This window comes from Eucalyptus grandis, chromosome 8 (genome assembly GCF_016545825.1).
Source record: "Eucalyptus grandis isolate ANBG69807.140 chromosome 8, ASM1654582v1, whole genome shotgun sequence".
NCBI lineage: Eukaryota > Viridiplantae > Streptophyta > Magnoliopsida > Myrtales > Myrtaceae > Eucalyptus > Eucalyptus grandis.
Window position 1 is genome coordinate 66,659,009 of NC_052619.1, and position 12,029 is coordinate 66,671,037.

At 38.1% G+C, this 12,029-nt stretch overlaps 1 protein-coding gene across 1 annotated transcript; it reads left to right on the top strand.

Moving 5' to 3' along the window:
* Positions 1-3,341: 3,341 nt before the first annotated feature.
* LOC104415664 (agamous-like MADS-box protein MADS4) lies at positions 3,342-10,380 on the top strand. The gene is made up of 8 exons (XM_010026990.3): positions 3,342-3,653; positions 5,877-5,955; positions 7,929-7,996; positions 8,097-8,196; positions 8,895-8,936; positions 9,023-9,064; positions 9,413-9,579; positions 10,048-10,380. Exons 1-8 carry the CDS (start codon positions 3,469-3,471, stop codon positions 10,124-10,126), a joined length of 762 nt encoding a protein of 253 aa, XP_010025292.1. The 5' UTR covers positions 3,342-3,468; the 3' UTR covers positions 10,127-10,380.
* Positions 10,381-12,029: the final 1,649 nt, after the last annotated feature.

Here is a 12,029-nt window from a genome sequence, read left to right on the forward strand (position 1 = left end):
GGCTAGCTCGACCAACCTAGCCACTAGCAAAAGAAAGAAGAAAGGGGAAAAAAAAAAAAAAGAAAAAAAAAAATTAGTAACAAAATTTAAAAATAAAAAATATATATTATTAAAATTTGTCAACGTTGGTGTTGATCATATCACGTAGGATGGTTGGCATCTATGTCAGCTAATTTTGACTAAAATTGATTTGAATAAACTCAATTTGTAAAATATGAAAAATGTTTAGAATGCAATTAGTAAAATCAAAAGATTTACGACTGAATTCGCAAAAGTGTAATAGATTTAAGACTTTTTGGACAATTTTCCCCATTTTCCTAAGTGAATTAAGTGCCGAAAAATGAGGAAATTTTTTTCTTCTGATTTTCTTTTTTTTTTTTTGCGAAACAAACAGAGCATTAATACTAGGCAAAAAGACCAGACTAAGTATAAGGGGCGATAAAATATCTAAATATTAAACTCTAATTTCTTTTAATATCTTAAACTTTTAGAACATTTAGTCATAATCCCACAAAAAGAACACATTTCAAATACATTAGAAAAATAAAACAGAGAGAGAGAGAGAGAGAGAGGGGTGATGGGCAGCGAGTCGGCGACGGCCGCCCCTCCACCTAGTTGACTGGTCTTTGAATTTTTCCGTTTCTGTTTAGGTTCGAACACCATGTGTTTTCTTTCTTTTCATTTGAACCCTTTCATTGAACACGTAAAAAACATGCTTATGTTGAATCCAATGGCAGTACCACGCTCGGCCTCACCGGACAATTAATGACGATGCGGATTAAACAGAGAGATCGTACGAAAGTCATGAATTTATTCACATTGAATGGCGAGGCTTGCAACCCTTGTCATAGATCTGGGCGATGGTCACTGAAGATGCAAGGGTCGACTCTCAATAGAGATGACAAAGAGGAGGCAGACTGACAAACATCGGTTGCCCCGAACATGGCCATTGGTCGCCTAGTCGTTGCAATTGTAATCGATACGTGAAATACCTTTTCTTTCCTTCTCTTTTTGGTGCCTAAGTGTCTATATGTTATTGCTGTCATTGTGTCGCACGAGTTTGCTGGCTATGCTATGATCGTGTTGCCAAGATATCATAACTTGTGTATTTGGTATTCTGTATCAGAAAGTTGCAATACCTCAAAACTGGCAAGACTATATGTAAAAATGGACATGATAGTGAGGACTTTGTTGAACATCTCATGAAAGGCTATAATGTCCTTTTATAGTTGCAACTGCTGGGAAAAAAAACCCGTTCTTAATCTAAGTCGTGGAGTCAATTGGAAAGGGGTTGCAAATTGTTTTCCACGAAAGTTCAAGGTGTGGGAAATGGACAGAGAATGTCTACATAACACGCTATATAACACTTCCCCTGGCGTGGAAGTCGGACCTTACGCACACGACAAGGGATTCGGACGTAATTAAATCAGACAAATAACGGGGACATGAATATCCAAAATAACAAGAATAATAGGCATGAAGATGAAAGGGAGTGTCGGGATTTCAACTTTTCACTCGTGCTCCGTATATTGGATAAATTATTTTTCCTATAGATACAAGCTATCGGGAAGATAGCCAATAATTTATAAAAAAAAATGTTGTTTATGTTACCCCGAAACGTCACAAACGAACATGTGTATATTTTATCTTTTCGATAATTACGATGACCGCTTTCCAAATCTTTTTCGATAAATAACATTTGTGATGTACATATGCCAATTATTAGAAGTGCCATAATTTTTATTGGGTTAATTCCAAAAAAAAGCACCAACTTTAGGTCGATGGACAAATCGCGAACTTTTTTGTCTCATAAAAAAGCACAAACTTTAGGTCAAGTGACAAATTTGGCCGAACTTTTTCTTGTCACATAAAAAATCATCAACTTTAGGTCGAGTGACAATTTTGGCCCCTTTTTTTTTTTTGTTTAGAAAAAAATCACCAACTTTCACTTAAATCCTAAATCGGCCCCCTTAACTTAAATTCATTGATTGTTTTTATCAATAAATCCATGTGCACTTACTGGCTAACACCGTTAACTGTCTTCTTGTTTGAGCTACAGCTTGAAGAATAACGTAAAACTGTGTCATCTCACAAGTAAAAAAATCTACAGATTGAATTTCTCTAGCTATACTTTATCATTTTGTCGTAATATGAAGCTGTAGATCACCGCCTGTTAAGAGAAACCACAAATGAGATCCATCAATCTCATAGCTAGAACATTTTCTCCTAAAATAAGGTTAACTTCAAATAGAAAGTTAATGGTAGGGGTTAGATTTTGGATAGGAGCGAAAGTTTGTAATTTTTTATGAGAAAAAAAAATTGGGGCCAGAATTGTCACTTAACCTAAAGTTGGTGCTTTTTTACGAGACAAAAAAAAGTTCATGCCAGATTTGTCCCTCAACCTAAAGTTTATGCTTTTTAATGAGACAAAAAAAAGTTTTGGCCAGATTTGTCCATCAACCTAAAGTTGATGCTTTTTTATGGAATTAGCCCAATTTTTATTTATTTATTGAAAAGCATTTGTCTCACACAAAAAATTTGACGCAACAAATTATAGTGGCGCAATTAAATCCGCCAATAGAGATAACCCTGAAGTACTCTGTAGGAACATACGAGTTTGCCTAAGCTTTTTGTTAAGGTTAAGTTGCATGATTTTGCCCAAACCTGAAAAGAAATGGTCAGTTTAGGTGGACCCTAGAATGATCTCCACTCCTCCTCTTGACACGTGGCAATGATCGGGGACCTTTTGCATTGATCTCGCCAGCCTCTCCGACGTGTTCCTCTTAATTCGTAGTTCACCGTTATCTTTCTCTCCTGGTCTCCGTTAGACGACGTTTCTTAAGCTCGTCTTCCTTGCTCCTCCACCGTCCGATTGGACTTTTGTTCCCAACGATACTATAAATAGAACCAATCACATCATATAAATCACGAAAGAATTCATATATTTCGATAAGATTTAACTTGTGAGTCTTACAAAATAAATATCTTGATATGTGATTGATTCAATCTGATACAATGAACCTGAGTAACATTTAATCGCAACTCATGGTTAGCGATTTTCCAAAGTCTTACCTTTTACTTGGCAATAATACATGCACGAACCACTATGCAATCAACCAATTGGGAAGGTTTTTTTGCTTTTTTTTTGGGGGGGGTGTTCTGGTTTATTGGGTGGTTCTGGTCTCTTGACATTGTAATTTCCCCTTAAAATTCCGCTTCATGACAAAAAGTACATAGAGGGGCTACTATCTTTGTTGACTTTTACCGTGTAGAGGGTTCCTAAGAGAGAGGGGGGAGGGAAGAGAGAGACCATGCATAAGTATGGCTAGACACAAGAAAGGTTGCAGAACCGAGAAGAGATCTCTTTTGAAGAAGTGAACAAATTTGTGGGATTGTGGGTTGGTGACGAAAACAGCAAAGACAAGAGAAAGGGGAAAGAAAAGAAGGTAGGGCGGGGTGGTGGGAAAGATGGGGAGAGGAAGGGTGGAGCTGAAGAGGATCGAGAACAAGATCAACAGGCAGGTGACCTTTGCGAAGAGAAGGAATGGTCTTTTGAAAAAAGCTTACGAGCTTTCCGTGCTTTGCGATGCGGAGGTTGCTCTCATCATCTTCTCTAATAGAGGAAAGCTGTACGAGTTCTGCAGCAGCTCGAGGTATTATCACCAAAACAACAACAAATTATTTCGTATAGCCTCCTCTCCTAAGTTAGAAAGAGAAGAAGAAGCAAGGAAACCAAAGTGAAACCTACCATTTCTCCCTCTCTCTTTCTCTCTCTCTCTCTCTCTCTCTGACTCTATTGGGTCATCTTAGATTCTCCAGATTTTGGTTGTTTTTAACCTTTTCTTCTGCTTCTTTTCATTTATATCGGTTTGTGCCTCTTGGGGTGGTTCTTGAAGGGTGATGGTTTCCTGCTTTTTTCGGTCTTCTTTGAAAATTTAAGGGAAATAAAGTTGCTGTATCTTTTTTCCTCTCTTTGATGTTTAGGTTTGAACGATTTATTTTATTTTTTTCCTTTTTGATGAATGTCTCGGCGTTTTCAGAATGTTGAGTGTTGCTTTGATGTTAGATCTGCAAAAGGGAAACCATGGAAAGAAGCTACTAAGCCTTCCGTGGCTCCTAGTTTTGTGTTCGTCTTTCTTTTCTCTTTTCTTGAGCTCCTTTCTCCTTCCCTCTCTCTTTCCTTCTTTGGTTCACAATTTAACGTAAAAATCAGACATTTTTATGGTATGTCTGATCAAAGTGCGATCAGACGCACTGCCTTGAGAACACAAACCGGTCTTGGACCGGGACATATCCTCAACATAATCCAATCTTTTGGTTTCCTTGACGTGATAATAAAAAGAAGAGCTTTGAGGATGATGCTGCGAAGATTTTCTGATCCGGTAAAGCTCCTGAACCTCGAAACTTCTTTTGGTTCCTTCCATCAAAAGGGTCTCGTGTGAAACTCAAAATCTTGAAGCGTGTCTGATTAGTTGCTTTCCCTTTTCCTCTCTGAATCTGCGGCCCCAGAAAAGGAAGCCGACATTTTTGCAGCAGATCATGAAAATTTGTCCCGGCAGAAACCATCTTTCAAACCTACTTGATTTTTCGTTTCCTCGTTTCAGAATCTGTTGGGTTTTAGGAGGGTCTCTACCTTGAGGAAGAGATTTAGGTCTTGCTAAAGCTTATTCAGCTTCCCATTTTTTTTGGGTTCTTGTCTATGCCATTATATCAAATTTCCCTTTTTCTTTTGTGGTTTTTTGCAGATCAACCTCTCTTGCTCAACTTGACTGCAGTTTTTTCTTTCCTTCGGTAACACAGCTTTTCGTAGACAGAAAAGACACCATTTTCCCCAAGAGATGTTGCGTTAAATCAATGCTTTAAAAATCCAAGCGACGAATGTTCTATTCCATGTTGGTGTTGCCTATCTTACCGCTGTGTTTTAAGCCACTTCTCTTTCTCTATCCATATATATTGGCCTTGCGCAGTCAATCTGATTGAACATCCAATCCAGACATCAACCTTCGTCCTAGGGTTTGATGTTCCCGAAGTTGATGGAAGCCTAGGGTTTCCACTCTCTCTCTCTCTCTCTCTCTCTCTTCACGTCTCCGTTTGTGGGTGTGCTTGAGTGTTTCCTAATGATTCGTGGGTGGACTTCTCTCAAACGCGATCTCCGCCTGCGTGTGATTTTTGTGTCCGAAAGGTTTGGAGATGTGCCTTCTGCGGGGATTCTTGTTATTAACCGTAGGATCGCTTATTTCCTCTTGAGACTGAACTATTCAAGCTCCCCATCTTAAGCCTTTTCCCTTCTTGGCCAGAAACTATTCCATTTCCTGTCTGATTGTATTTTTTTCCTTTGTGATTTGCAAAAAAAAAAATTATAATAAAAAATACACCGTACTTACACGAGCTTACAATTTTCTAGAATTTTCTAGGCGACACATTTAGTCCATAATTAAATTATTTGCCTTTTTTTTTCGTTGATCAGTGGATTTTCAAGCAATAGTTTTACGAATTTCTGCCGACACCCTCAGTTTAATCGATGTGATATTTTCAACGGGTTCTATTAATCTTTCCAAAGTTTTCGTCTTTATGGCTCTTGTTCATATGCTTTGTGCTACCTTAGCTTAATATCTTCAAAGCAATGAATGATTCGGATTAGGTCACTTGCAAAGCAGTTCCGGTGCTTGTGTAAGTTGCTCTTATCTTTGAATTCACTCATTTTGAACGTCTCCAAAGGAGCACAGTATCTTCTCCAGCGATTAGCGACGGCTTGAAAAGCATTTGAGAACTTTTACCACACGTGGATTATAGTTCGCATATCTACGTGCTTTTATTAACCATTTCTCTCTCTATTCCACTCCTAATTCATGCTTTTCGTGACAATAATTTTGTAGCATGCTCAAAACTCTAGAGAGATATCAGAAGTGCAACTATGGAGCCCTGGAGCCGAACGTGTCCGCGAGAGAATCCTTGGTAATGGACTGTACTGCCGGTCACAATATCTCTCTGAACATACATTAGCTTTTCCTCTGTTAGCTGAATCTTCCTATTATTGCCGGTCCCGATCTTCTCAATGCCTGATTGTGGCTTGTATCAAGTAGGATCACGAGAAGCTTATTCACACACTCATTCACGTTCGTTCACTATCTATTATGAATGGTCTATAGTTTGCTGATAAGGTTCGATGAACTTACGTCTGATTACATCACATTAACTGAAAGTGCATGCTCTCTACTCGACCAGTCTGCATGAGTGAATAAGGAGAAAGCAATTGTTAATTTGTTATTAACTGGTGATTTAGTTTCTCATCCTGTCTAGTCTCTCTTTTCACCTTGCTGGTCACAAAAGGTTGGTGTTTTCTCTGTGTCTTTTACCATATGAGGAGCTACAGATTTCTCACGAGCAAGTTTATGCTCTAGCTAATTAGCCATATGCATCTGAAGCACAAACATGTCATGCAAATGCCGAACATACAATGGCGTAATTGTTTGGAAAAATAAAGTCATATGGTGTGGCAAATGCATAATGCAACACAACTAACGGTCCTTGATTGAGTTTGACTTGTCTCACATGCTTGTGGATGGATAAGTATTGAGGGGATTCAGTTAAAAGGATCCACGCTTCCGATTGCTTCAAAAGCTTAATTTGTTAAATTAAAACGTGATTCAATATTTTAATACTTTAATAGAAAGAAACATAAATAGCCTTTTTGTAATCAAGTAAGCTGATCATAAACTTGATTAGCCAAACGATGAATAAAGACGAGTAACGATTATGGTTTGGTGGATGTGGTTTTTACAAGTGAAAATGAATGTACGTCTAGGTATGATCGAGTTGGTTACAAAAAAGATAAGCAGAAGAGACAAAAAAAGAAGATGGTTGTGGCATTTTTTTTCCTCAAAAATCCAAGGGCATGAGCATAGATGCCCCACTACCTCGATAGTCGATTGTGTTTATACTGTAAGAAGATATAACTTCATGGAAGTAAACATCGCCAAGGTGGTAATGAAATTCAAGTCTAGAGTTTATCACCGACGGCGAGTTTCTTTTGCATGAACAGAAAAAAAAATCTAAAAGATATTAGAAAATACCTTTTAGTCATTGAACTTCATATAGTGAATCGAGCATCAAATAGTGCAAAAGTATTATTTTGAATTAAGTCCTTTAGTAGCAAAAAGGCTTGGTGATGGTACATCAGTGCATTAAATTGTTGTTGCGATTGCTTTTTTCTTTTTGTCTTTGTTGTAGACTCACTGGAAACCCCTCATAAGAAAAAGGAAGGGCTAAACGTGAATTATTAGCCGCATTTTGCTCTCATATGATAAACCCTAGTGAGCCAGTAGGCAAAGGTTGGTCGTCTAAGCATTCTAATAGAGATTGGTCCATATAGCTTTTGGATATTATTGATCCTTTAGGGATGTGGATAACATTTCTGTAAAACCCTTGTCTTTAAGAGCTCCTCAAATGGTCTTTGTTAGAAAGGAATGTTACTGTAACGTTGAGAATAGTGATAGCAATTCAACATCTGCTACTTGTTAATTTGTTTGACCAGGAGAGGAGGAATTTTCAAGCTTTATAAGACATTGTCTGCAATCTTCGTGAACTGGTTTTAAATCTGCTTGGCTGTTTTACGACCAATCAGCCTTTTAATTATGAAGTTTCCGCATTCAAATTGCCTATCAATTTGGACTGAACAGTGAATGTCAGTGTCTAGTAACTACACCTCTGCTCATCATGAACGTTTCACCAAATTTGACTGTTGCATGCATGCGCAAGGACATACACCATGTCGTGTAGCGAACTTATGTCGATGCAGTACTTGTGCCAAAACTCGAATCTGTAGATATGTACTGCATATATTTGTTACCATAAACGAAACTATTGCCTGAGCCTGGTGAATATCTGTTTTCTAGCTCTTATTGGCCTTTCCTTTGGTCCGCATGTAGGAGTTAAGCTGTCAGCAGGAATATTTGAGACTTAAGGCACGTTATGAAGCCCTACAGCGAACTCAAAGGTATTGAAGTTTCTATTGTCCTTTTAATTAAATGTCAGCATTCGCAGGATGTAGTTATTTTCCTACATGATTGGGGTCTATCTGTGTCATCGTGAACTAGGAATCTTCTGGGAGAAGAACTTGGCCAGCTAAGCAGCAAAGAGCTCGAGTCCTTGGAAAGACAGCTAGATGGGTCATTGAAGCAGATCAGATCACGAAGAGTATGTAAATTATATTCACGAATTCTATCTAAGTCACATCCTGAGTTATTGTGAATACAAGTTACTGTGTCAATCGCTGTGATTAGTGTTCATCGGTCTGCCTAACTTAGTAGCGAACCAAGGAAAAACGAATGCGTGGATCTGCCATCATTATACTGTTGCACTACTAAAATACTGCAACTGTCAAGACAGATTTTGCAAGAAGTGCGATGACTGCGTTGAAATAGTCAATTGGATGACTTTGTTTAGAGAGAAATGACATGCTAATACATGTTCCCTTGGGGTTTCTTCTGCTAAGGCTTGTTTACTATTGTGCCTGTCATCAAGATTCGATGGATGATCCGAAAAGTGCCCAAAGCTTTTATCTTGCACCTTCCCCTTTAAAGAATTCATCCTACTTGGCGAATTTATTCCCCTCTATATTGTCTATTTAGCCACGATGATCTACTAAGCATTCCTAGCATACCTTGAAGATAACACGCTATGTCATTCATATTTTCGCCAGCATGTTTCATCCCGTGTTAAGGTAATCTATCTCTTAATCAGGAGGCATGTCGTGTAGCTATTCCCTGTTGCGTATGACAAATTGCCTCACGAATGTTTCACTGAATTGATCTTGTTTTCGAGGATTTTGCCCAATGAACTTGCTCAAACTTACGTGCACCCCGGTTTCTTCACTTTCTTCTTTGATTTTGCAGACTCAGTACATGTTAGATCAGCTGACTGATCTTCAACATCGGGTGTGTTATCTTCCCAACTCCCTCTCTTAATTCTGTATTCATCTGTATGTTCAGTCCGTTGTTAATAGCAGCAACTGCGTGTGCAGGAACAGTTGCTCCACGAAGCAAACAGGACCTTGAATCAACGGGTAGGCCATGCGGAACCTAAGTTTAACGACTAGCATACTATGTCATTTTGTGAAAATTGCACCTGCTCATTAAACTCAACACTCTGATATTACATCAAACACTAAAACTTCGATATGTTCACACAATGCATGTGAGATTTAAGTTTGAAGAAGTATTAAAAGATTCGATGAATCATTCTGTCGCCTTGACTAAGTTGACACTACGATCAAATTCAAGTCATATTATGGGTTTGAAGGATCACCTTCTCATCTTGACCAAATTGATATTACGATTTTGTCCCTCTGCATGATTATGGTTCTTCTTCACTGAATATAAGTTACGGATTTTGGGTTGATGGGCTTTTTCAGTTGATGGAAGGATACCAAGTGAATGCGCTCCAGTTAAATCAACATGCCGAGGAAGTCGGAGGATACGGTCATCCACCGCCGCCGCCACTGCCGCCACAGCCACTTGCTCAGCCTCACAGCGAAGCCTTTTTTCATCCCTTGGAATGTGAACCCACTTTGCAAATGGGGTAAGTAATCCTTAATCAAGCCAATCATCATGTTTTGCTACTGATCACTCCTGGTTTTGGTTCTGATTAGTTCCAAGTAGTGACTTGTACAGGGTAGACAATTAAATGATTTTGATGGGCTTGAGTCCATGTCACATTTTACTGTTCACGACCCAATTGCATACATACATGGGATTGGATAGAAATTGGGTTCGGGTTTCCTTTGAAATTGGTTAGATGAAGGATTGGATTGGATTGGAATGGATTTGATGGGCTTGAGCTCGTGTTGCGCCTCACCTAAGCACAATCCATGTCACGACAAGCAACGAGTGTTCAATTACGTACACCATAGTTGACTTGCTCTACAGATGTCGTGACATTAGCGTTGTTTAAGGAGATTAGTTTTGCCTGCCCAGTAAAAATCCTCCTTTTAACTATTGCTCCATCCATTAATCTCGGATTTCTTTTCTTTGGAACGATGGATTGCAGATACCAGCCCGATCCAGTGTCATCTGTTATAACGGGAGGACCAAGTATAAATAACTTCATGCCCGGATGGTTGCCTTGAAGATAACACGGCTGATGAGCCCTTGTGTCGATTCTGGCCATAAGAACCAGTGTTTTTTATGTGTCGTTTGATGAACATGCCGAATCGATAATGCTATTATTAACTTTAATTGCGCTGGACCTTAGGAGCTTTGTAATCCTAAATGCTTTTGGTCGTTTGCTTGCTAAAGCATTGGATTAGTACTTTCAAGCTTGTAGAAAATAATCTGCCTCTACAAGCTCAATGGATATGTGCTCTTTGCAAGTGGCTTTTGAGTCGACGGAGAAAGAGAGAGAGATCTTTGCCTTAGCTGCTGTCAAAGCATCACATCGCTTCATAAATTCATCCAATCAAATCATGGACCATCAATCGTCGTTAACTTAATGAATATCCTGTAGCCTGATAACTTTTGTTTTGTTCTTCATGATTTGCTGTGCAGACGATTAGGCCAATTCGTGTCATTCTATCGACTTGGATTTTCTGAGGGCCTAATTGTATCCAATTGGGTTGAAGTGCCCTATCATCATCATCATCACAATCATCATCACCATCATTATCATTATCGAGAACAATAACGAATGGACGAATGGAAAGCATCAAAGTGAACATAAGACTAGTGTTTGTTTCAAAAGATGAGTGATTATCTTATGCGAAGTAAGGGGCAGTCCTCTAGCCAAGTGGTCTTAGTGGGGGAAACGCTAGGCTGTTTAGTGGACTGGAAGAAGCTGTAAAAAGATGTATAATTCATATTTATTTTATTGCGTTTGACATTCATTGAACTATACTATCTTTTAAATCAAACATTTGGGTTTGGTTGTTTGAAAGAAAATTATTTTTGAAAGTTATTTTTGATTCTTTGATATTTAAATGACAGAAAACTAATCGATATATTTATAAATATTAATTGTGAACTAAAAACAATAAGTTTAAATTTAAGTTTAGATTGGGCAATGAGTACTTTTCTTTCTAACAAGAAGTTAAAAAAAAAAAAAATTTCTGAAACTATCAAAAACTGAAAACTAACAATTTTACTTGAAAATAATATCTATTGAATTTTTTCTTTTATCATGAAATTTTGATGATACAAACATATCTTTCATTTATTTCATAGAAAATGAATCATTTTGAAATATGTCGAAGTTTAGAAAACTAAATTCACGAAATTTCTTCTTTCCAAACGGGTACATCCATCCTTATTGTCCACCCCTAAAAAGTCTCATATACCCCTAGAGATTTTATTTTTTTTTGGTCGGACATATACCCCTAGAGATTCACCGCCCTCTTTAACTAAAAGGTGGGATAAGACATGTCCACTTTGCCTGATATTTTGCCACTCGTCCACTAGCTCCGTCGACCTCCCTCGAATAATACGGTGCATGTGCACCCAAGAAAGCACGCTGTCTTTTTTTTTGTCGGAAAAGCACGCTGTCTTAAAAAACCACAAAACGTCAAAGTCTTCATTCGGATGTCCGCGGCTGAAATGTTTAGCTTACGAGACAGGATTTATCCATAACCAAAAGTAAGATGGCGATTTCTCCCCCGTCTTTATCTGTCCACGGATCAGAAATCATTTGACCCAATTGTCATAATAAGATGCTTCAGACAGCGACACTCCTGAGAATCAATCGGTGTTTTTCATCCCTGTTTAATTATTTTTGAAGAAAAGTGCGTTAAAGACTGATGCCTGGGTGAAAATATTATTGTTTGTTGCCGAAAATAACAGTTCATAGTTTTTTGGAAATTAATTTTGTCAAATTTAATGTTGCTGATAATACCGAAAACACATAAGACATGTGAAAAAGTTTTAAATGTCAGCTATTGGTGGCGATTTCTTGAATATCAAGTTGCAATAAATTCCGTTTTTCGTGATTGGCTGGGAGCTCTTTTGGCATTACCACGACTGTACCATTATTATTTATTTTTA

What these genes read in the sequence shown, in the direction of transcription:
- LOC104415664 (XM_010026990.3), top strand. Translation starts at nt 3,469, where the DNA reads ATGGGGAGAGGAAGGGTGGAGCTGAAGAGGATCGAGAACAAGATCAAC. An exon ending in ACAGGACCTTGAATCAACGG is followed by an intron (nt 9,065 to 9,412) that starts GTAGGCCATGCG and finishes GGGCTTTTTCAG; the next exon opens with TTGATGGAAGGATACCAAGT. An exon ending in GAACCCACTTTGCAAATGGG is followed by an intron (nt 9,580 to 10,047) that starts GTAAGTAATCCT and finishes GATGGATTGCAG; the next exon opens with ATACCAGCCCGATCCAGTGT.